At 43.5% G+C, this 23992-nt stretch overlaps 1 protein-coding gene and 1 pseudogene across 1 annotated transcript; both read left to right on the top strand.

Moving 5' to 3' along the window:
- Window positions 1–647: 647 nt before the first annotated feature.
- LOC134041970 (uncharacterized) lies at window positions 648–9654 on the top strand (annotated as a pseudogene).
- A 7953-nt stretch (window positions 9655–17607) lies between these two features.
- TLR5 (toll like receptor 5) lies at window positions 17608–20193 on the top strand. Its single transcript, XM_062489321.1, has one exon. The coding sequence runs from the start codon at window positions 17608–17610 to the stop codon at window positions 20191–20193; it is 2586 nt and encodes an 861-aa protein (XP_062345305.1).
- The last annotated feature ends 3799 nt before the right edge of the window (window positions 20194–23992 follow it).

Here is a 23992-nt window from a genome sequence, read left to right as displayed (position 1 = left end):
CACTTCATCTGTCAGAGAGATCACTGCCTCTAGTATCAAAAAGAAAAGAAGGGCAGTTGTAGCAGGTGACTCCCTTCTGAGGGGAACAGAGGGTATGCTGGCTGGACCCATCCCACAGGGAAGTGTGCTGCCTCCCTGGGTATGGGCTATCAGCAGGAGACTCCCTAAGATGATTCAGGCCTCTGATTGTCACCCACTGCTGATACTCCAGGCTGGCAGTGATGAGATTGAAAAGAGTACTAGGGCAATTAAAAGGGTCTTTGGGGTTCTGGGTTGATTGGTTGATGGGGCAGGAGCTCAGGTGGTGTTCTGCTCAGTCCCTTCAGTAACAGGGACAAATGAGGAAAGAAACAGGAGAACACATATTATCAACAAGTGGCTTAAGGTCTAGTGCCACGGGCAGAACTTTGGGCTCTTTGATCATGGGGCAACCTTTATGACACCTGGCATGCTAGAGCCAGATGGGCTCTGTCTAGCAAGGGCAAAAGGATTCTAGCCCATGTGGGGGCTGACTGGGAGAACTTTAAACTAGGTTTGAAGGGGGAAGGGGATTCAACTAGGCTCTCCAGAAACAAGCCCAAGAGTAAGCCAGAGTCAGGGGTGAAATCAACAGCTTAGCATAGTGCATGCACGCTAATGCACACAGCATGGGTCACAAACAAGAGGAGCTGGAGGTCATGGTACAGCAGGAGAGCTATGACATAGTCACATCATGGAAATGTGGTGGGATGACTCACATAGCTGGAATGCTGCAGTGGATGGCTGCAAGTTCTTCAGAAGAGACAGTGATGGAGAAAAGGTGGGGGGTGGCTCTGTACATCAGGGAGGCTCTTGATGCCATGGACATCGTGATCAATTATGATAAGGTCAAGTGTCTATGGGTAAGAATCAGGGGGAAGGCTGACATTCTGGTGGGAGTCTGTTATAGACCACCTAACCAGGATGAAGAGGTGATTTGCTCTATAAGCAACTGGAGCTTGTTTCAAGATCACCAGCCCTTGTTCTTATAGGTGAGTTTAACCTGTGTACTGGGAGCAGTGTGTGGAGGACAACTTATCACAGCTGGTGAGTGAGCCCACCATGGGAAGGGACTGTGCTAGACCTGCTGTTTGCAAACAGAGATGGGCTGGTGGGAGATGTGGTGGTTGGAGGCTGTGTGGGGCGCAGTGATCATGAAATTATAGTTTTCAATATTTGGTGAAAAAAGAGGGAGCATCAAGAAAACATCTACACTAGATTCCCAGAGGGCAGAATTTGGCCTTTTCAAGAGAATTATTTGGAGAGTACCTTGGGAAGCAGCCCTTAAAAACAAAGGATTCCAGGAAGGATGGGCTTGCTTCAAAACAAATCTTGAAGGCACAGGAACAGACGTGTGCCAAAAGACAAGCTGATGAGGGAAATGACCAGCCTGGATGAGCAACGAGCTTTTGAAGGAACTAAGGAAAGAAAAAAAGGAGAGTGTATCACTTCTGGAAGGAGGGTCAAGTATCTCATGAAATGTTTAAGGCAGTTGCTAGGGCATGAAGGAAAAAAATAGAGAGGCAAAAGCCCAGTTAGAACTCAATTGGGCCACTTCTGTGAAGGATAATATAAGAAATATTTTAATAAATACATTAATGACAAAAGGAGGTGCAAGGACAACCTCAGTTCTCTATTAGATGTGGGAGGGAATTTAGTAACTGAAGATGAGGAAAAGGCAGAGGCACTTAACACCTTTTTTGCCTCAATTTTCAACAGAAGGACAGGCTCTTCCAGGACAGCTGCTTCCTGGGCTGGTAGATGGTGTCAGGGAGTAGAATAGCCCCAGGAGGAAGGAGTCAGACATCCAGGAGGAAGGAGTCAGACATCCAGGAGGAAGCAGTCAGAGATCTGCTGAGCCACTTAGAAGCTCACAAGTCTACAGGACCAGATGCGATCCACCCTAGGGTGATGAGAGAGCTGGCAGATGAGCTTGTGAAGCCACTCTCCATCATTTACCAACAATCCTGGCTCACTGGTGAGGTTCCAAATGACTGGAAGCTGGCCAGTGTGATGCCCATCCATAAGAAGGACCAGAAAGAGAATCTGAGAAACTACAGGACTGTTAGCCTGACCTTGATGCCTGGCAGGATTATGGAACAGATCATCTTGAGTGCCATCCCATGGCACCTATAGGATGGCCAGTGGATCAGACCCAGCCAGCATGTGTTTAGAGGGACAGGTCATGCCCGACCAAACTGATCTCTTTTTATGACCAAGTGACCCACCTCATGAATGAAGGGAAGGCTGTGGATGTGTCTACCCGGACTTCAGCAAGGCCTTTGGCACTGTCACCCACAGGAAACTCCTGGAAAAGCTGGCAGCACAGGAATTGGACAGGAGCACTCTTTGCTGGGTTAAGAACTGTCTGGATGGCCAGGCCCAGGGAGTGGTGGTGAATGGTGCTGCATCCAGCTGGGGATCAGTCACCAGTGGTGTTCCCCAGGGATCTGTGCTGGGGCCAGTCCTGTTTAACATCTTCACTGATGATCTGGATGAGGGGATTGAGTCCACCATCAGTAAATTTGCAGATGACACCAAGCTGGGAGTGAGTGTCAGTCTGCTGGAGGGTAGGAGCGCTCTGCAGAGGGACCTGGACAGGATGGATAGATGGGCCAAGTCCAACAATATGAGGCTCAACAAATCCAAGTGGGGAGTCCTGCACTGTGGCCACAACAACCCTTTGCAGTACTACAGGCTGGGAGCAGAGTGGCTGGACAGTGGCCTGGGGATACTGGTTGACAGCTGACTGGACATTGATGCCTACAGAGGGTAGACAGTGTTAAAGGAATAAAGCAGATATTTATTAAAAGGCCTTCAAAGGATACACCTTGGGCAGTACAAGAGCCTAGCCATGGCTCTACCCAAGATGGACGTAAGACGGGCAACGGGCCACAAATTTTCACACTTTTATAAGTTATGGTCCATTTACATATTGGGGTTAATTGTGCAATTACAGCTTCAGGAAGTCCCATCCTCCCAGTTTGCTCTCCTCAATTTGCTGTTTATACTTTATGGGCCTGAAGCTGCAGCGATGTCCTTGGTGCTCAGGCTGGAAAAGGATTGTTTTGTCTAACTAAACCGTGAAGAGAACTTGCTAACACTTTACATGAAGTTCAGAGTCACACACAGAAATGTCAAATATTGGTGAAAAATATAAAAGCTAAAACTTAAGGCATCAACATGAGCCAGCGGTGTGCCCTGGTGGCCAAGAAGGCCAATGGCATCCTGACCTGGATCAGGAACAGTGTGGCCAGCAGGAGCAGGGAGGTCGTTCTTCCCTGTACTCAGCACTGGTGAGGTCACACCTTGAGTGCTGTGTCCAGTTCTGTCCTCTCAGTTTAGGGAGGACGTTGAGATGTTTGAGCATGTCCAGAGGAGGCAACAAGGCTGGTGAGGGGCTTGGAACACAAACCTTGTTGAGGAATGACTGAGGGAGCTGGGGTTGTTCAGCCTGGAGAAAAGGAAACTCAGGAGTGACTTTATCACTCTCTACAACTCCCTGAAAGGTGGCTGTAGGCAGGTGGGGGTTCAGTCTCTTCTCCCATTGTTGGGGGTTGGTTCTCTCCCTTTTCCCTCTGTGGAATTTTCCCCATTGTCATGCTAAGATACCTGTTGACTGGGCCCTGGTGACAAGGGGGAGGAGAGAGAAGACGGAAACCCCGTTTCCCGCGAGATTCAAACAGCCAGAAGAGGAAGCGGAAGGCTGGGCCTCGGCCCATTTCCTCCGCGGAGTTCGGATGAGAAGGACGATCGCCGCCTGTGTCCCATCCCTGCCATCCCAGCGTCGGAAAACCACCATCGGACCCTGCCCGGCTGTCTTCTCGCTGTGAACTACCACCATCCAACACTCTGCTGAGCATCGGGACCGACACCGTGAGCGGAGGGCTCTCTCTCCATCTCTCTCTCCCCCTGGGACAGCTCTGCCATCACCCCCAGCCCTCCTGCGGCTCTGCGGGACCCGCCCGCCCCCAGCACCGGGAACTGCAGCTCAGGGAAAAGGTGCCTGCAGCCAAAAAACACTGGGACTGAGTTACTGTTCTGTTTGTGGGTAATTTCATAGCTGCTGTTGTTCTTGTTTGTCTTGTTAGATATACTAGTAAAGAACTGTTATTCCTACCCCCATATCTTTGCCTGAGAGCTCTCTTAATTCCAAAATTATAATAATCGGAAGAATCACATTTTTTTTTTCTGTCCAAAGGGAAGCTTCTGCTTTCCTTAGCAAACATCTGTCTTTCAAACCAGGACAGATTTTGGCCACCCAACGTGGGGCCCGAGGGCATTGAGAGAAAAGGGTGAAAAAGGAATAACAGCTCTTGAGTTACCTCAGTTTTGTGTTAGGTGGCATCATGTTGTCCAGCTTACAGTGGTTTGGGCTCCATGTGGCCACAGCTTTATCTCTCCCATTTGCAATCTCTTACTTGAACATGGGTCCTATAACTCAGGCTGCTGTAACTATTATCCAGTTCCTTTTGTGGGCTGGTAACGTGAGAAATTCATGGATTTTTAACTTCCTCTGGAAGGTGGGCACATGGATTCAGAGCTATCACACTCTAACTGTATGTTTTTGGGGTCACTTTAAAAATGGTACATACTGTGAGGATATGACACCAGGGAAAATTTTGTCCCAACCCCTTACACAGTTTTTTGGGTGTGCTCCACCAGCTTTTGAGGGGTTCAAATCTCTTCTAAGCAGTAATGATATCATACAGTGGCTGACATTGCTAATAGGCCTTGTAAACCTGTTCTATTTAACATTCCGAGATGAGGGGAGATTGACTTGGATGACAACCCTGATACGTCCCCCAAGGAATAGGGATCCTGCCCCAGAGCCTGGCCCTACCCCAGAGCCTGGCTCTGTCCCAGAGACTAAGGACTCTGCCCCAGAGCCTGATCCTGCCCCTGCCCCAGAGACTAAGGATTCTCCCCCAGAGACTAAGGATTCTGTCCCAGAGCCTGACTCTGCCCCTGCCCCAGAGACTAAGGATTCTGCCCCAGAGACTAATGATTCTGCCCCAGAGACTAAGGATTCTCCCCTAGAGACTAAGGATTCGGCCCCAGAGGCTAAGGATGTTGCCCCTGAGCCTGATTCTGCCCCACGTTGGGTGGCCAAAATCTGTCCTGGTTTGAAAGACAGATGTTTGCTAAGGAAAGCAGAAGCTTCCCTTTGGACAGAAAAAAAAAATGTGATTCTTCCAATTATTATAATTTTGGAATTAAGAGAGCTCTCAGGCAAAGATATGGGGGTAGGAATAACAGTTCTTTACTAGTATATCTAACAAGACAAACAAGAACAACAGCAGCTATGAAATTACCCACAAACAGAACAGTAACTCAGTCCCAGTGTTTTTTGGCTGCAGGCACCTTTTCCCTGAGCTGCAGTTCCCGGTGCTGGGGGCGGGCGGGTCCCGCAGAGCCGCAGGAGGGCTGGGGGTGATGGCAGCGCTGTCCCAGGGGGAGAGAGAGAGATGGAGAGAGAGCTCTCCGCTCACGGTGTTGGTCCCAGTGCTCAGCAGAGTGCTGGATGGTGGTAGTTCACAGCGAGAAGACAGCCGGGCAGGGTCCGATGGTGGTTTCCCGACGCTGGGATGGCAGGGATGGGACACAGGCGGCGATCGTCCTTCTCATCCGAACTCCGCGGGGGAAATGGGCCGAGGCCCAGCCTTCCGCTTCCTCTTCTGGCTGTTTGAATCCCGCGGGAAACGGGGTTTCCGTCTTCTCTCTCCTCCCCCTTGTCACCAGGCCCACGCAGCCACTGACAGAACCAGAGGACACAGTCTTAAGCTGTGCCAAGGGAAGTTTAGGTTTGACATCAAAAAAAAATCTTCACTGAAAGAGAGACTGGGCAGTAGAATCATCTGCCCAGGGAGGTAGTGGAGTCACCATCCCTGGAAGTGCTTAAAAAAAGGACTGGATGTGGCACTCACTGCCAAGCCTAAGTTGATAAAGTAATGTTAGGTCTTAGGTAGGACTTGATGTTCTCAAAGGTCTTTTCCAACCTAGTTAATTCTGTGGTTCTGTGATCCCACTCTGTCTTTCCATTTGACTCCATTCCCTGATTTTGGGATTTCAGTAACTATAATTTTGCCAAGCTTCGGTCCTTTTCACTGCACCTTGTTTCATACCAATCCAAGCAGTTGTAGTAATTCCATTTCCAAATACTCATTTTTATATATTTCAATTGCATTTTATTTATCATCATTTTATTATATCATCATTAAGTATAATTTTGAAAAGTTTTGGTCATTTTCACTGCAGCTCATTTCATCCCAATGAATGGAAGTTGAAACGAAGTTGTAGTCATTCCATTCATAAATTTTATTTTTCTTTCTTTCAACTGCATTTTGTAATATCATATCTCCTTTGAACAGAGTTTGTTCACTTTTATGAATTCAAGATTTCATTTCATTTCAGTTCAATTCAAGATTTTATTTCATGAAAGAAATTTTCCATTTAATGAGAGGAAATGAATACTTGAGAATTAAATGAGGATTAATTTGACAAGGTTTGGTCCATCTCCCTGCATTCCAATGCCTGGACAAAAACCAGTCCCTTTTCAATGGAAAACAATACTCAGCCCCCCGTGTCTTGAGGTCAGCTCACAGGTTGTGTCTGGGGATCCAAGGGCAGCCAGAGTCCTAGATCCAGGCAAATTTGGATTGTGAGAAATACTGCATCGTTTGTGAATTTAGGGGGCAGCACCCCACAGTCAGCCAGTGCAACTGAACATGAAGGGTGGCTGTTTTCCATGGGAAAAGCAACTCATTCCCCCAGTGCTCGGGGTCAGCTCAGAGGTGGTGTTTGGGGCTCCAGTGGCAGCCAGAAATTTAGGCATTGTCAGCTTTGGTCTGGGATAAATCCTGACACATTCACAGCTTTAGAAGGCAGCAGCACGCTTTCAGCCACTGTCTGCTAGTCATATAATCCCACTGCATTTAATTGTTTTCTCTTTGTTGCAAATTTTTCCATTTTTTTAAAGCACTTTATTTCATTAATTTAATCTCCTGGTTTTTTGTTTCATTTCCTGATTTTGATATTTCAGTAAGTACAATTCTGCCAAATTTTGGTCCTTTTCACTGTACCTCATTTCACTACAGTCCATTTGGTTTTAGTCACTACATTTCCAAATTTTCTTTTTTTTTTTTTAAGATTACAAGTAGAGGGAAATGGACCAAATGCTGCCGAATGGATCCTCATTGAAATTGCAAGATTTCATTTCCTTTCATGAAATGAAGAATTTCCTTACATGAAAGGAAATAAAATCTCCAAGTCAGAGAACAAAGTGAAACAAACTGATTGGGGTGAACTTATAATGAAGTGAAACTCAGTTCAAAGAAATAAAAGAAAACTCTGAAATTACTGTAATCCAGTGTAATGAGATTACATGAAGTGCTCCCCTTTGCACGCCTTTTGTAGTTGCAATGTCCCTGGAGGTTCAGACTTTCTGGTAGGCAATCACTCATAAGTACTTAATACAGGAGTGACATAAGTATAAGTAATTAAAGGTACAAAATACAGATTAGTATGAAAATAGGAACTTTGGTGCCCTCTCTGGCCCAGCTGATTCCATAGAAAGCCGAACATCTTAAGAAGGAAAGAATAAGAATTTCCTGTCCAGATATTCTCGTTGTCTGGTGGGATACCAGGGGACATCAGGGACAGAAGTAGAGTTCACATCCTATTACAAAGAGGAAGGCTGCAGAAGGAGCGATCTGGAGAGAAGGATCCACAATGTGGTGTGACTTATGAGCAAGAGCTGCCTCAGGCAGTTAATTTCCAAAAGAGAATCAAGACTCATTTTGGTTAACAAGATGTGTATTGCAGATCCAGTGCTTTAGGTTCTCATGTCTCCCATGCAAGGTTACTGAATCCCCAGCTCTCTCCTGTGGATACGGCCATGCAAAAATGAGCTCAAGAGTTAGCTCAGACGGTGGTCACATTTTCAAACAGCATCAATTTCCAGAAATTGTATCTAAATGTAACATGAAAACCTAAATTATTATATATTTTTTAAAATAAAAGTTACCTTGACTTCTCTTTTAACCTCCCCTTTTCATTCCTGGATTGCTAAGAATTACAGTAACAGGCAAATAAATCACTTCAGTTCCAGATCTATCATTTAATCCTAACTTCTTTAGGAAGCCTAAGTATGCCACTTAGTATAAGGTAATGTAGGAAATTGAATAAAATGGCCATTAGAAATAGGATAATAACGTGAGTGGAGGACCACCTGCTCACAGTTATCTTGGATCAGATTAAGTGCAGATCAGAGAGTCAGCTGTACTGGAGGTAAGAGACAGAGATGTGCTGGCTCTTTCCACCTGAACAAAAAGACCAGAAGAAACACCTCTTCCAAACAGCTGGCAAACACAAAGGTTCACATTTCTTAGACTGAGATAAATCAATCTGATCATCTCCTATAGGTTAAAATACAGCAAAACCCGTAAAAGCTGCCTCCTATGCTCTGGCTGCACCCCCCCCCAGTCTGGTTTTCCCTGGCCTGATCGTCTCCTATGGAATCACAGAATGGTTTGGGTTGCGAGGGACCATAAAGATCATCCATTTCCAACCCTCCTGGCATGGGCAGGGACACCTTCCACAAGACCAGGTCACTCAGAGCCCTATCCAACCTGACCATGAACACTTCCAGGGACGGGGCATCCACAGCTTCTCTAGGAAACCTGTTCCAGTGCCTCACCACCCTGACAGTAAAGAATTTCTTCCCACCATCTACTCCAGATCTAATCTAAATTCTGTCAGATTAAAGCCATTCACCCTTGTCCCATCACTATATGCCTTGGTAAAAATTCCTTCTCCTGGCCTCCTGTGGGCACCCTTTAGGTACTGGAATGTGCTATCAGGTCTCCCTGGAGCCTTCTCTTCTCCAGGCTGAACAACTCCAGCCTGTTTTCACAGGAGAGATGCTCCAGCTGTCTAAAGATCTTCGTGACTCTCCTCTGGACCTGCTCCAACACTTTACTTCCTTCTTTAATCGGGGCTCTACAGCTCGGTATCCACCACCCGATCCTGGAAAACCAGGAGGGATTTCAATTCCGCTGGGGAACTTACCTTCCAATGCTTCTCTACTGATCATTCTACCTTTTAAGGTATTTCCCCCCCCCTCCCCCGTTTCACACGCACATTATCCCCACCTCCCCGCGCTCCTCACCCCGGCTCCCGGGCCGTGCCCTTGGCTTGTTCCCGCCTGGCGTGAGGGAGCAGCTCCGCTCCACAGCTCCGCTCCACAGCTCGCCCCGCTCCACAGCTCCGCTCCACAGCTCGCCCCGCCGGATCCACGGCCCGCTCATTCCCGGCAGGTGGAGGAGGCTGTGTCCCGCTCCGGCCGGCCGGTGTGTATGTGGGAACAAGGAGGGGATCCGGATCCAGCGGCTCTTCCCGGCCGGGTTGCCGTGCGAGGCCGCGGAGCGCTGGCGGTGGCGCCGGGACTCGGGGCCGGGGGAGAGCGGCAGCGCTCCCTGCACGGCCCCGTCACAGCCCACGGCGCTCCAAGGGTCGGTCTTCACCCCCTGTTCCCGCTGTCCCCCTAAGCCGCCGAGAAATAAAGTTCTCCCCCCTGGGAGAATGTTTTGGCAGCGGGTTCGCCCTTGGCGTTTTTCACAACGCTGCGTGACTTAGGGCTCGCTCGCTTTCCTCCCACCACGAGGCGGACAAGGATTGCTACGCTCCTTTTATGGGGGAAGAAAATAGACCCGTGGGGTACAAAGTCCCTAAGAGGCACAAAGGTGTTGGAGGTGGGATTTGGTAAGACTTGCACCTGGCCTTTGAAAAGTCCAGTTTGTGGGAATTCAGCAGTCCCACCCTGGACTTCGGTATACTTGAGAAGTTGAGCACGAAGTGTTTTGCTTTTCCAGCAGCGCCCGAGTGCGGCGGGGCTGACTGGGCAGCCTCTCACCTGGCTGCATGGCAGAGGTGTTGTCAGGTAGGCAGGCTCCTAGCTCGGACCTACCATTAAACACAGCAGGGTTGTAAAATGGAGCAGCGAACTGTTGCGGTGTTTCCTTAATTCTGTGACTTGCAGCTGGGAGCATTCACCCGGGTCATGGGAGAGTTCAGTCCCATCAGATCTCTGCCCGCGGCTGAAGGAGAGGTGTGTCTTCATCTTAACTGGCAGCAGGCTAGTTTTGGCCTCCTCTGGCTTCCTTGTGAAACTTGTGTTATGCAAGAGCTTTCAGAAGCTGAGTAAGGTGGTGAAAGACAGGAACTAGAGGGCAGGGCACGGAGGACTTCCACAGTGTTCTCTCTAAGGATGGTGTCTGGGTTGAACGCCTGCATGATCAGAATATGGAAGTAGCCCAGAGCAGATCTTCTCCCTTGACCCCATACAAAACATCTCCCAGCCCCTCATTAGGCCGAAAAATGTATTCAATTTAGAGAATCTTGAATATTATTCACTCAGTTGGAAGAGCTGTAATGGAAGAGGAGAGTGCCTCCTGTCCAAAATAACCAATGCTTCCTCAGTTAGTGGGTATGAGTGTGAAAAAAGGGTTTGGTGTTACCTTGTGAAGAAAAATAGAGCTGACTGTGGCTGTTTTACTTGGCAAATCAATGTGTTAAATAAAGACATAGCTGGCTTTCTCTCTGGAAAGAGCTGGGAGAGAATTTAAAGTATAACCTGTATGGGGATTTCTGTTTTGGCAGCCCCTTGGTGTCTAACTGCAGGTCTTTATGGATTCAGAAATCAGGTGCATATTTTTCTAGATGCACTGCATGGAGTGTGTAATTCAGTCTCCCGCTCCCTCTCTAAATGCCTTTCATGCAGCTTAGGCTGTGTGACAGCTGTTCTTGGTGTTTGGGTTGGGACTGTGTTGTGTGAGGGTAATCAGTAGGTGAGTAATTGGTCTGGGATCGATATGCAGGTGAGCCCTAGGATGCTCCTGCCATGCTGGGAGTCGATGGAACAGCTCCCTCACCAAGAGCTTCCCACAGGAATGGTTTCAGGAAGGCTACCAAGCTACTTTTCCTACCTTTTTCACTTGGTAGGTCTTCATTGCATCACAGGTTCAACAGTATTGAGTTTTGTCAGCCATACTACTGAAAGAAATGTTCACATTTCTCTCCACCACCAAGATAAAACTCAAATTCATTCAGATCTAAAGCCTATTTCAAATAAATTCAAGCATCTCAAATTCCAGGAAAGTCTGGAGCAGCTTTCTAATTTCATCTAAAAGCTGGGCAGATTTTATGTCTCTTTGTGTTATATTTATGGTTCTTTTGTCACTGGACATTTGCAGGTTGTTATCTTTTGATTGTTTTTTTTAAATGCATGTGCAAAAAAAAAAATACTTGCAAAAGCAGACATCTCTTGTAATTTGTTTAATTTGGCTCCACATATCCAGGAATCTGTTTCCATACTTTTTAAACAGTTTTTTAATAAATAATGTGCCCAGATTTGGTCCCAGAAGTGCAGGAGTGATAGCCATGCCATTCCTTTCTGGCTGGTCACTGTTACTCATCTTTGTTGACTTCAGGCTACCAAACCATTACCACTGTTTCATGCCTGACAACTGTTTCACAGGCATGACAGCACTGATGAGCTTTATAAAAAGGCAAGATCTTTATAAAGAATTGTACAGAGCTCTGCTCGTGACCCCAGGAGCTACAGTCTGAATGCTGCTTCTCCACTTTGTCAAGAATTCTCTGCTTCCTGAAGAATTTCTGTCTCATCTGTGAAAGCTGTCTTCCTGTAACTTAAAAACTAGACAGGCATTCCTAAGACTCCTTTCCTACTACCACTTTGATCTTTTCCAGGTGAGAGCTTAAATCCTGGCTGCTTCTAATTATCCTGCAACCACAAAAAAAAAAAAAAAAAAAAAAAAAAAAAAAAAAAAAAAAAAAAAAAAAAAAAGGAACATTGTGTCCCTGGGTTAAATCCACTTTGTGAAAAACATAGTCCAAAGTTATAGCAAAGAGGGAAGGGAAACTAACAGGAAGGAAACTTTTTTTTTTTTTCCCCTGGATTGGCTTCTAGTGTAGACCAGACAGTTCTCATATGACAGCTTTAAAAGAATGAGTAAAATGGGCTCAAGATGTGAAATAAGAATACCTCAGTGGTGACTGTGACTGCCCACAGGTGGTTTGTGCAGCTTTGAGTGAGTGGCATTGCTGGAGAACAATAGGAAAAACGTTGGAAAAACAAAAAACCCCACTAAACAAAAAACCCCCAAACTTCCAAATGAAACTTCACTGCCCTCATTTAAGCCCTATTTCCTTAGGACCTGGAAGACTGGTTCTTGGTCCTCTTCTGAGCCCCAGCTGAGGCTCCCTCTGCTTTCATGATGTCCTGTGACACACAGAGCAGAGCTGGGCTGCTCGGGGCTGGCTCATGGACGAGTGTCCAGTGCTGGGGGCCTTACTGGAACAAGCAACCCAGCTGGCTGCTGGGCAGGGAAAGGAGCAGGCTGGCCCTGCGCAGCAGGGACATGCTCAAAACAGTGCTAGAGGCTAAAAACAGCTGAGCTAGGGCCAAAAGCTGAGGTCTGAGGCTAGGGCTCTCTCTCTCTGCCTGTCCAATTTATTCCTGTCCTCCACGGAATAGCCCACAGCATGTATTAGTCTTTATTTTCAAGCTTATTTTCCTATCCTTCTGGGGAGTGCTCTCTTGTAAAGAATTGTTACACTATAATTGGTGGAATCACATCTGTCTTTGTGTATTTGCATCTCATCATATAATCTGATGGGATATCAAAACAAACAAATAAATACAAACAGGAAGTATATCATTACACCCAAACCAGTACTGGCTTTTATGGTCCTTCTGCTCTGTCAGGTCATTAAATGCCTTATTGCCTTATGCTTTTCTCCATCAATGATAGAAATTGTCACAGTGCTCAATTACCTTGTAAGATGTTTCCTGATTTTAAGAGGAAACACGCTAAATTTGATTTAAGCATCCTGGCAACTTAAGGGAGAGGGGGTGGGATGGGGCACATTCATTAATCTGATAAATTAAATAGTTTATTCTTTAGATCTTAATTGACTAGAAAGGCCCCATGACAAAGAGTGTGTTTACACTGCACAACTTTTTATGAGCACAGATGCATATATTATGATGGCCTAAAGCCCAGGCAAAAGCTTGGAGCTTATTTTGTTTCAGTAAGTAGATTTGATCTAATCATGTAACAGCAGCGATACAAATTTTCATTATAGTAGTTGGCCTTTATCTGACCAATTTGAGAACAAAGGCTTCCTGATCTGCAATATATCTTTCAAAATCTTTTTTTGACCTAAATAGATAATGCAAACTCACTGTCAGTAGGCTTTCTGTTAGGTTAAAAGAAAAAGGGTGCTCTTTGGGTTTGTTTTTTTTCATGAGAAATTTTACCAGGCACCAAATACAAATAGTCCTTCACAGTCAGTGAATATCATCAGCCTCTGGGAAAGATAATCATAATTTTTGCAACGAGTGAGGAAAACATAAATGATACTAGGATATCAGACAATGATATATTGTTCTGCACTTTCTCCAAGAAGAAGCAATGATTCTTATTTCCCTACAGAATTGTGACTTGGAAATAAAAAGAGAAGACTGCATAAAGGAGATTCCTTTGGATGGCTGGAAGGTACCCACGAGCTGAAGTAGGAGTTTGAGATACATTTGTCTATTCAGCTGAATTTTCATGGGGTTTAGGCAGCAGTTGCACAGCAACTTTTCCCATGCATTTTTGTTGGGGGTGTGGAAAGGGGAGCAGCATGTGCTTTCTACATTCCATGAGAGAGTTGCTACTCTGGCATGAACAACAAAAAGAGACAGTCTGAGCCCTCCTTTCAGCTTTACTCCAGGCCCTGCTGACTGACAGTCTCTCTGGGTGTCCTCAGGCAAGCACAGCAGTGATGAGATAGACAGGCACTGCTACAGCTTCCACTCTCAGGTACTGCTAATTCCCATCCTGTCTTGCTGTGGTTTGAAACCAGGTTAGCAAAATCGGGTTTTAAAATGACAAGTGCCACAGGGAAGGTCAGTTCCAGACAACTCAAAGCCTTCCCACTTTTCCCCTTCCCTTTACTGCTTACCCTTTCTGACATCAGCACAGTAGAAGGAAACAAAATCTCACATCTGGGCTCTGGTTCTCTGAACTTCAGTGCTCCAGTTTTCAATAATGAAAATTTTCAATAATTGACAGGACAAAAGGATAGAGACTCAAGCTCCACCAGGGACATTCAGGCTGGACATCCACAAGAATTTTTTCATTGAAAGGTTGTTTAAACATTGGAAGATGCAGCCCAGGGAGATGGTGGAGTCACCATCCCTGGAAGTGTTCAAGAAACAACTTGGCAATTAGTGTTATGGTTTAGTTGGCTTGTTGGTGTTTGGTCAAAGGTTGGACTCTGTGATCTTAGTGATCTTTTCCAACCTTAAAGATTCTGTAACTCTGTGATTCTTAAGCATTTACACATCCCTTCACCTCTGTGTCCCTGCACAGACATGTAATTGAATGGGATGATCCTCATTTTGTGGGAAGAACATTCTACCCAGAAGGTTTTGCCTACTAATGTACAGTGGTGAAGGGTTGCATAAACTGCTACATGATGGGATTCTGATAAATTACAAATCTTTGCTGTCTTCATGAGAACGGTAAGAGGCATTTCTTACTGCCAGCATCCCTTTGCTGCTCATGGATTCAGGGGAGAACGTAATTAGTTAAGCAGAAAGGGAGCAAAAAGTTTACAAGTAAAATCTTGCTTGTCACTAAACCAGAGCAAAGTTGGCATGTAACAACTGCTAAAAGATTGTTCAATGTTTTTTTTAGCTTACAAGAATGTGGAAAAGCAGGTCAATGTAAAAGAAAATGTCTAAAACTATTTCCCCATTTTCTTTTATTCTCATAATAAAAATAAAACTACATTTTAAAATTTAAAAACAATATTTACTTATTCTTGCACTCCAAACATTCTGAGCATTTTCTAGCTGTCTATTGTACACATATCATTAAAAATTGACTTTCAAAGTATTTTCTCTTTGTCACTGCTTTTAATGATGCTGTGATTTTGCCCAAACTTTAAAAGCAGCCATCTCATCTGGGATGAAAATGTAAATGTCTGAAAGATAAATGTAGTTTAAAACTATTTGTGCTAAACGCCTTATGTCAAGGTGTCAAGAAAAAGCAATATAATAGTTAACAAATATTAAAAAGGGTAATTTGGTGTTTTGTTTTCATGGTTCAAGCAAAGAGGAAAGTAAAAAAAATAAACAAGATCTTGAATGACCTGCTGTATGTTTAGCTGCGTGTTTTTTAATAACGTACAATATTTTGTAGTCACAACAAACATTATATAGTTTACTGCTTATAAAGTCCCCTTTAAAAGTAGCATTCTAGGTCAAAAAAGAGGTAAGTGCAATTATTTTTTAGTACTTGGAATTATTTCCCATAGAAGAAGTTAACACTTTTTCACAGCTTTTTTAAAGCACAGTACACAGACAAGAGTACACAGCATATAGGACTAATAAATTGCCCTGTTCTTTACTATGCTCAATAAAAGAGGATTTTGATACTCAATGCCTGAAATTTGATTTCCTTTGCAGCACATCCTAAATTCCTTACTGAGACAAAACATGAATGAAGTTTGAATGCCAGGACTTCAGAAATCAACTCTTATCATATATCTCTAATCTCTTTTACTTTCAATGATCAGAGCTTGTTTCAAGCACATGAGATTGTCTTAAAAATGACAAGATCACTATTTTTAAGTTGTGAGCTATGTAGGTTTCCCACTTAGTGTTTGAGCCTCTAGGGTGAAAATTCGCAGACTCACTCCAGCAGTCAAAGCTGCTACAAGTCAAGGTTTTAATATCATCAGATGACTTGGAGAACATCACCAAAAATGTTTGATACAGTGGGATCATATCAGTTATGAGTCTGGATTGTACTGTAGTATCCTTGTACTTTCTATGGAAAAAATTGGCTGGATCTTTCCTTTGGTATTTGCAGTGGGAATGTCATAATGGCTTCTACTGACATACTGTCTGATTTCCCAGGAATCCCATTGTATGGCAGCAATAAACATTAATTTAATTATTTTATTTAATTTAACAGTGCTATATTCTGCATAGAGTTTTGTACTTGTCCTTTAAAGAGGAAGGTGTGCTCAAATCAGAACAGTAATTGTCCAAAGCCTCACCTTTTTTCCTCTCTGAAGCAGATCTACTTTGCAGACATTAGATGGCTGCTGGAGGTTGGGTTCTACAAGAATTCACACTTACCAATCTTTAGGCAGATTGTGCTGGAGGACACGAAAATTCATCCATTGGGTCATCATTTCATTTCAATACATGCTTGGCTAAAAGCAGAAGCAGATGGTTGCAACCTTAGAGAGTTGGGAGTTATTTTAAACAATACCACACAAACAACCACTTTAGGGCTAATAATTTGGTCTGTTCTTTCCCATGCTCAATGAATAGACCTTTCTTGCTTTGAAGAGGCTTTTGTCTCAGATAAAAAGGCAACAGGCAGACAGATGGCATAATGCAAGGAAGATACAGAGTGGGAATAAATAGATTTATTAGCAAGCCACATAAATTGTTCTGTGTGCCTGTCTTGGTTTAGGGCAAATTTGGGAGGAAACTTTTGAAGGTCCCTCTAGAAAACAAATTCAAGCAGCCCTTTTCCCTAACAGTTCAGGAGACTTAAATTTCCTTTGAGAAAAGTGGGAAAAAAATGTTTATTTAACAAACAAAGTATTCACAAGCATGAGAAAATGAATAATACTAAACAATGGAACCTTCATTGCTTTGAAGAGATGGCAAATGTAGAGAGAGGGGTTTTTTTGTGGGGTGCAGCTTGGCTCACCCAGTCTCTTATCAGTTCTTATCAGAAAAAGGAAAGCCACAGTTTTTGTATAACTTAGGAATTTACAGTTTGGGAAATGCAGTTTTTCATAAAACATGAAATCTTGCAGCGCAGTTTCAGGCTACTGCTTTTTTTTTTTTTTTTTTGTTCTATCGCTCTTAGTCTTGTTCCTGCCTATACTTTCAAAACTATTTTCAGCTGTTTCCAGAACAATTTCACATTGTCAGGTTAATCTGAGGAGCCCCAAAAGAGGTTCCCCTTCTTAAAAACTCATGGCTGTTAGGCAGCTCTGTGTGATAACAATCTGAATTCCAAACAGGTGCCTGTCCTGACAAGGAATGCACTTATGGAAAGAGTGACATTTGCCTGCTCTGTTGATATGACTGGGTGGCTGCACTTTACTTGAACTATCCAAACTGTTCTCATCTTTTTGGAAAGACTAATTAAGGAGTTAAGCTAATACACCCACATTACCTGTTCCATGGTGCAGATTCAGTAACTAGGCCAAGATTTTTACTCTTACTTAGTGGGGTTTTAAAGAATGTAACAGAGAGTTACTTTTTAGTTCATAGGAGGTCCTCACATATATTTGGGATCCATGTTCTGACCAAACAGCCTATCAGGTGATGCTTGTTAGAGTTCAGAGGAAGGATAAATCCCAAATCACAAGCCATTTTTAGGGTGACATTAGTCCTCTATTCTACAGTAGTTAGAAAAGTGCTCTGAAATTCACTGCAAAGACAGCAGAACTAATTCTATTGTCACTTTTTTTTCACATAGGTTTATGATGTTGTGTCATCATCTCCTACTTGTGTTTGGCCTGTTGCTAGCTAGTGGGGTGTGTGCATCTAGAAAGTGCTACTCAGAAGCCCGAGTCTCCATATATTTTTTCTGCAACCTCAGGGATGTTCCACCTGTGCCAAAGGATACAGTGAAGCTTTTCCTGACTTACAACTATATCAGACAAGTGACTGTGACTTCGTTTCCACTGCTGGAACACTTGTTGCTGTTGGAAATGGGGTCGCAGTTTGTCCATCCTGTTACCATAGGAAAAGGAGCATTCAGGAACCTGCCAAACCTTCGTGTCTTAGACTTGGGAAACAATAAGATTCTTCAACTGGATCTTGATGCTTTTGTGGGCTTGCCAAACCTGACTGTCCTCCGTCTGTTTCACAACTACCTTGGAGATTCCATCCTGGAAGAATGTTACTTTCAAGATTTGAGGTCATTAGAAGAATTGGATATTTCAATGAATGAAATCACAAGACTTCACCCCCATCCCTTATTTTATAATCTAACAGCCTTGAAAAGTGTGAACCTGAAATTCAACAAGATATCCAACTTTTGTCAAACCAATCTTACCAGCTTCCAAGGAAAACACTTTTCATTCTTTAACCTCAGTTCTAATCATTTGTACAAGACAGAATATGTGGCCTGGGCCAAGTGCCCCAATCCTTTCAAAAATATTACATTTAGCTCACTAGACCTTAGTGACAATGGCTGGAGCACAGAGAGAGTCCAGTATCTCTGTACAGCCATTAAAGGAACTCAAATAAATTCTTTACTATTTAGCACTCATACAATGGGTTCAGGATTTGGCTTTGATAACTTAAAAAATCCAGATTATTCTACTTTTGCAGGACTAGGAAGAAGTTATCTTAGATTCTTTGATATTTCACAGGGTTTCATTTTCTCTCTCAATTCTTTAGTCTTTCAAAGTCTTGGTAATTTGGAATCACTGAACCTTTTCAAAAACAAGATAAATCAAATCCAAAGGCAAGCATTTTTTGGCTTGGGAAACCTAAAAATTCTCAATCTCTCAAGTAACCTTTTGGGTGAGTTGTACGATTATACTTTTGAGGGTCTGCATAGTGTAATGTATATTGATTTACAGCAAAATCATATTGGGATGATTGGTGACAAATCATTCAGGCAGTTAGTAAATCTGAAAATAATTGATCTCCGAGATAATGCCATTAAAAGACTCCCTTCCTTTCCACATCTGACCTCTGCCATTTTAGGTGACAATAAGCTAATTTCTGTATCTGACAAAAGGATAACTGCAACACACCTTGACTTAGAAAGAAATAGGTTGGCAGACCTAGGTGAACTGTATATTCTTTTCCAAATTCGAGACTTGCAGTATATCTTCTTAAAACAGAACCAGTTCTCTTATTGTAGGAAAAATGCTAATGTTATAGAAAACAGTCAGTTAATATACATGGATTTAGGTGAAAATATGTTACAGCTGGTGTGGGAGAGAGATTTATGTTTGGATGTGTTTGGGGCATTGCCCAAACTTCAGGTTCTACATCTGAATAACAACTACCTTAGTGCTCTTCCACAGGACATTTTTAGAGGTCTAACATCTCTTAAAATGCTTAACCTGGCTTCCAACCTGTTGTCTCATCTTTCTCCTGGGCTTTTCCCACAAAGCCTAACAAACCTAAACTTATCTGGAAACCAGCTGTTTTCCCCTGAGCCTGAAGTCTTTATGACTTTGAGAATTCTGGATATAACACATAATAATTATGTCTGTGACTGTGCTTTAAAGAGCCTGCTGGTGTGGCTGAATGAAACCAATGTAACCCTGGCTGGCTCCCAGTCTGACAGGTACTGTGTGTACCCCCCTGCCTTTGAAGGGGTACCGCTGTCTCATCTGACATACGATGATTGTGATGAAGATGAACTCCAGCAGGCACTCAGATTCTCACTATTCATCATCTCCTTGGTCATTCCTTTGATGTTTCTGGTGACAGTCATCATTTTTACTCGCTGCCGGGGCACTTGTTTCAACTGGTATAAAACCATCACCAAAAGACTGATAGACAACCAACCACAAGTAGCAGATAAAAGTGAATACAAATACGATGCTTATCTGTGCTACAGCAAAAATGACTTTGAATGGGTCCAGAATTCTTTGCTAAAGCATCTGGATTCACAGTATTTTGATAAAAACAGATTTACCTTGTGTTTTGAGGAAAGAGATTTCTTGCCTGGGGAAGAACACATCAGCAATATTCGTGATGCCATTTGGAACAGCAGAAAAACAATCTGCATTGTGACCAGGCAGTTTCTCAAAGATGGGTGGTGTGTGGAAGCCTTTAATTTTGCCCAGAGCAGGTACTTCTGTGATCTGAAGGATGTCCTCATTATGGTAGTGGTTGGGTCACTTTCTCAGTATCAACTGAAGAAACACAAACCAATTCGGAACTTCTTGCAAAGGAGTCAGTACTTGCGGTGGCCTGAAGATTATCAAGATGTAGAATGGTTTTTAGACAACCTTTCTTGCCAAATTCTGAAGGAAAAAAAAGTGCAAAGGAAAACCAGTGGTCTAGAGCTGCAGCCTATAGCAACTGTCTCACAGTGACTTTGTGAGTTCCTGGCAAATATCCCATTTCCAACTGTGCCATGGCAGGAATAAATGCAAACTGGCTTCATCTTTCCTTGAAAAGAGATGCAGAATGATAACTGTTTCAATAAAAAATCTGTCAGAACACAGAGACAAAGCAACCAGCAGATTTAGGAGAGTACAATTGTTTTTATGGACTAAAACATGCATTTTCAGAAGAATGAAATGAATCAGAGATGCTTCACATTTTGAATGCACCTTCAGGCACTTCAGTCCTGACTTTTGGAGTACTGCTTAATGGTCTGTTTCAGCTAGAGAAGGATGCTCATGGTTGTTTTTTCAAAGAGAGCCCATGGTACTGTCCAGGAGTGACCAACAGTGCTCTCAGGTGCTGCCAAGCCTGATCATTGTGGTTCCTGAACTACTTAATTCTGTGCTTGCTGCACTGTAAGTTTTCATGTTCTGTTTCACAGTACAATCATTGATTTGCACCTTTATGCTCTATATTGGTGTAACAGAGATTTCATTTGTTATTTTCTTCTCAATTACCTCAGCTCAGCTGGAGCATACAAACTTTGGACTCCATTCATGCCCTTCCCCTCCACCAACTTCTCTGCTTGGTGGTCAAACTACAATTGTTGGTCAACAACATTTGCTACTTGTTCAGCTTTGGTACTTTTTCACTTGACCTGCCTCCTGCCCTCCAGAGAGGAACTGGTATTCCCTTTGGATCTAAGCAGGCCTGAGCTTGGAAAGGAAACAAGAAACTACCTGAGCAGCTGTGCAGGCTGTACCCTGGTGACAGGGCTTTTGCTTATTGGGACTGGGAAATGCACGTATACTTTGCAATTGTCCTGTGTAATTTGGGTTGTCCTCAGCACATTCCGTGTGCTGATCAATTTAAGGTGTTTTCTTGCTTCTGTTGAAATCTAGAGACATTAATGCCTGGCTCTCTCTTAACTTCTCTAATTATTTTACTACTGTCTGCTCAGGTATGTGTTTTCAAGGGGTGGTTTAGGGTCATTTTAATAAAAGTCTGACTCAGTGTTCACTGTTACAGAACCTGTACCTATTATTTCAATCATGGTGTACTCCTTGAGTGTACTGTTCATCTCTGTTTGTGTATTCAATCAACAAAAGCTTACTGAAATAATTTCGGGGTGGTCTCAGTGGGATTTTTTGCAGTAGTGAGGAAGCAGGAATGGGAAGTTTTATAAGTTGTCTGCCTCGACCTTAGCTGCAAACAAATAACATCATATTTACTGTTTTGATAGAGATGAAAGAGTGTAATCCACTTTGTGTGAACGATCTTTGGAATATAGATGTGCCTGTGGCTGATCTAATTTACTCTCAGCACAGTATACACGATTTCTGTTGATAAAATTACTACAGCAAAATATCTCTTCCTTCTCAATAAGTGTAGTCATTCAGGAAGACGGAAAGGGCTAAACCTTGGAACACTTTCCAAGGACACGGGGTTGCAGATGAGAGAAGGGACTGACTGTGCTGGTGGAGCCCTGGGTGTCGCTGTTGGCTCAGGTAACAGCCCGGCTTCCCTGAGCCCCCTCCTGTCTCCTGCCACTGCAGCAGAAGGGGAAAATCCGGCTGCAAGGAGGGGGCTGGGAAAGCACCAGCAGCTCTGGCTTCCCTGGGACCCCCATGAGCCGTCAGAAAAGCCACCACGGGCATTTCAGCTCTCTGAATTTCTTACATTCCTCTAAAAATGTCCAGCTCTTTCTCCTTTTGTCCCATCAACCAGTGCAGATATTTATAGGCATCCTTTAAATGCAGAGGCTATACCAGGGAGTATTTCACATAAAACCCACTGGCAGATAGACAAAGCAGGAATGAATCTGTATAGTGAAGATCACCTGCAGGTCCAGGTGCTTAGTCTGTGGATCTGTGCCTGGTGTAAGAGTTGCGGATTTAAAAGCTCCCTTAAGAAATTATATTTAAATGAGTATCACAAAATATCTGTGGTCAAGTTTTAATTTAGAGCCCTCTCCACTTAGGACCTTACTGTATGTTTACAAAATGCTCCTGTCACTTCAGATACTTAAAACTTTCTCCTACTAACCTGTGCATGCAGGAATGACAAGTAGATACAGGAGGTGGACTAAAACAAGGTTTTTCCATTCCATCTGAAAAGCTTCTGTCTATTTCACACTTATGCCACTCGTGGGAGGTGACTACATAAGGTTTGCATTTATTTCAGGCTTTGTAAAGATCTGATTTTTTACATGGAGGTTTTAATAAAACCCTTGGGTGAAATTTCATTGTCTGCCTCTGTCCTTAAAAACCAATTTCAAAACTTAAAGAGATCACACCTGTGCTGGAAGCAGATGGGAAAACTTCTTCCACAGAGGCAGCTTAGAAATGGAGAATTAGTCTAGCCTCCCTCTTGAAAATTCTATTGCAAGGGGTCTACAAAAAGCATTTTAAAAGGATTTTTGGAGAATGTGCTACTGAAGCATTCCTGGCTTTGGAGCAGTTTGCAGGCAAATGATGAACTGCAGTGTCAAATTTTAAAGAGATCCAAAATAATTTTATTTTGTACTCTTTGTGAAACCATTCCAAGCTTGAGACTCTCAGAACACATACAGTTGGTACATCCTGTCCTATATGATGAAAAATTGCCTTCAAATAGATCATAGGACCCTGATTATCACCTCTGTAGAGTCAGCTATCTTAAATGACAAAGCCTGGGGAATTGTTGAGAAAGGGCTTTTGCTGACTTTTATACTCCTCTGCTGAGCAGGAACCACAAAAAGCATCCTGTACAAAAATGGAGAATGACTATGCTTGATGAATTCAAGCCATAAATTGAGCCTCAACCTCATAACTATTGATCAGATTTCCTTCAGGCTCACCAGGAACATAACTGCTTTATCAGAATTTTATGGCTCCTTAGTTAAGGATACTCTCATCATTTTTACTCACCTTCTTCAGTAAAAGACATTAACTTGTTGGAGAGGGTCCAGAATAGAGTGTGAAGTGTGGCACTGGCTCTCAAGCAAGCTATTAAGATGGAAGCTGGTGAATTTATTTGCAGTAGCAGCACAGGGGAGGACAGTAAGTCAGTGCCCCATGGTATCTGCTCAGATATTCAATAGCAAAGCCCAGTTCTACCATTGCAATATGTGTTATAAGCAGAAACTGATCAAATGGGTGGTGGTGTTCAACAGTGACACCTAGCCAGCCTCTCAGAGTCCAAGGACTGCATGGGCTCTTCCTTGAAATCCAGGCACTTGGGACCAGAATCCAGATTCTACAAACATATCTCTATGAAGACTAACAGAAGCAAACAATTGTATGGCCACATATTATTTCACATTTTACATTATTATTACTATTTCTCACACAGTGAAATCAGGCATCCCCTCCCATCTGACATACCCAGTATTCTCAGTGAAGTCCAATTACACTTGTTAATTCCAATCAGAGAGACTGTTCCACATGCTGCTAGAGTACCTAACAAGGTGATAGATTTAACTACTGACAGTATCCAGCACTGCTCCTATCCCAATACCTTTGTGAGGAACACCAGTATAGGTAAGACTACAGAGAGCTCAGTCTCAAGAGGGACACTCCTGCATATACTGCCCAGAAACACCCTGCCTTTAATTTTATTGTGTCACATCATTAATTCAGCTCATTTGCTGACTTCTGGGTCTTTTTTCAGCATGACAGCTCTCCTCCTCTGTGCCAGTCTGTGTTTCAGATCATTGGACACCACCTTCTCAATTTCGTGTGGTGCCCATTATTTTGGAATGGCTTTAATGTGTTCTCTTCTTGCTAGAGCTGCAGTCCAGTTAAA

The sequence above is a fragment of the Cinclus cinclus genome, chromosome 3 (assembly GCF_963662255.1).
Source record: "Cinclus cinclus chromosome 3, bCinCin1.1, whole genome shotgun sequence".
NCBI classification, from domain to species: Eukaryota; Metazoa; Chordata; class Aves; order Passeriformes; family Cinclidae; genus Cinclus; species Cinclus cinclus.
The sequence above is the reverse complement of the archived record's forward strand: the minus strand, read 5'-3'. Positions and strand labels throughout refer to the sequence as shown.

Coding starts and splice junctions, on each gene's coding strand:
- TLR5 (XM_062489321.1), top strand. CDS start 17,608: ATGATGTTGTGTCATCATCTCCTACTTGTGTTTGGCCTGTTGCTAGCT.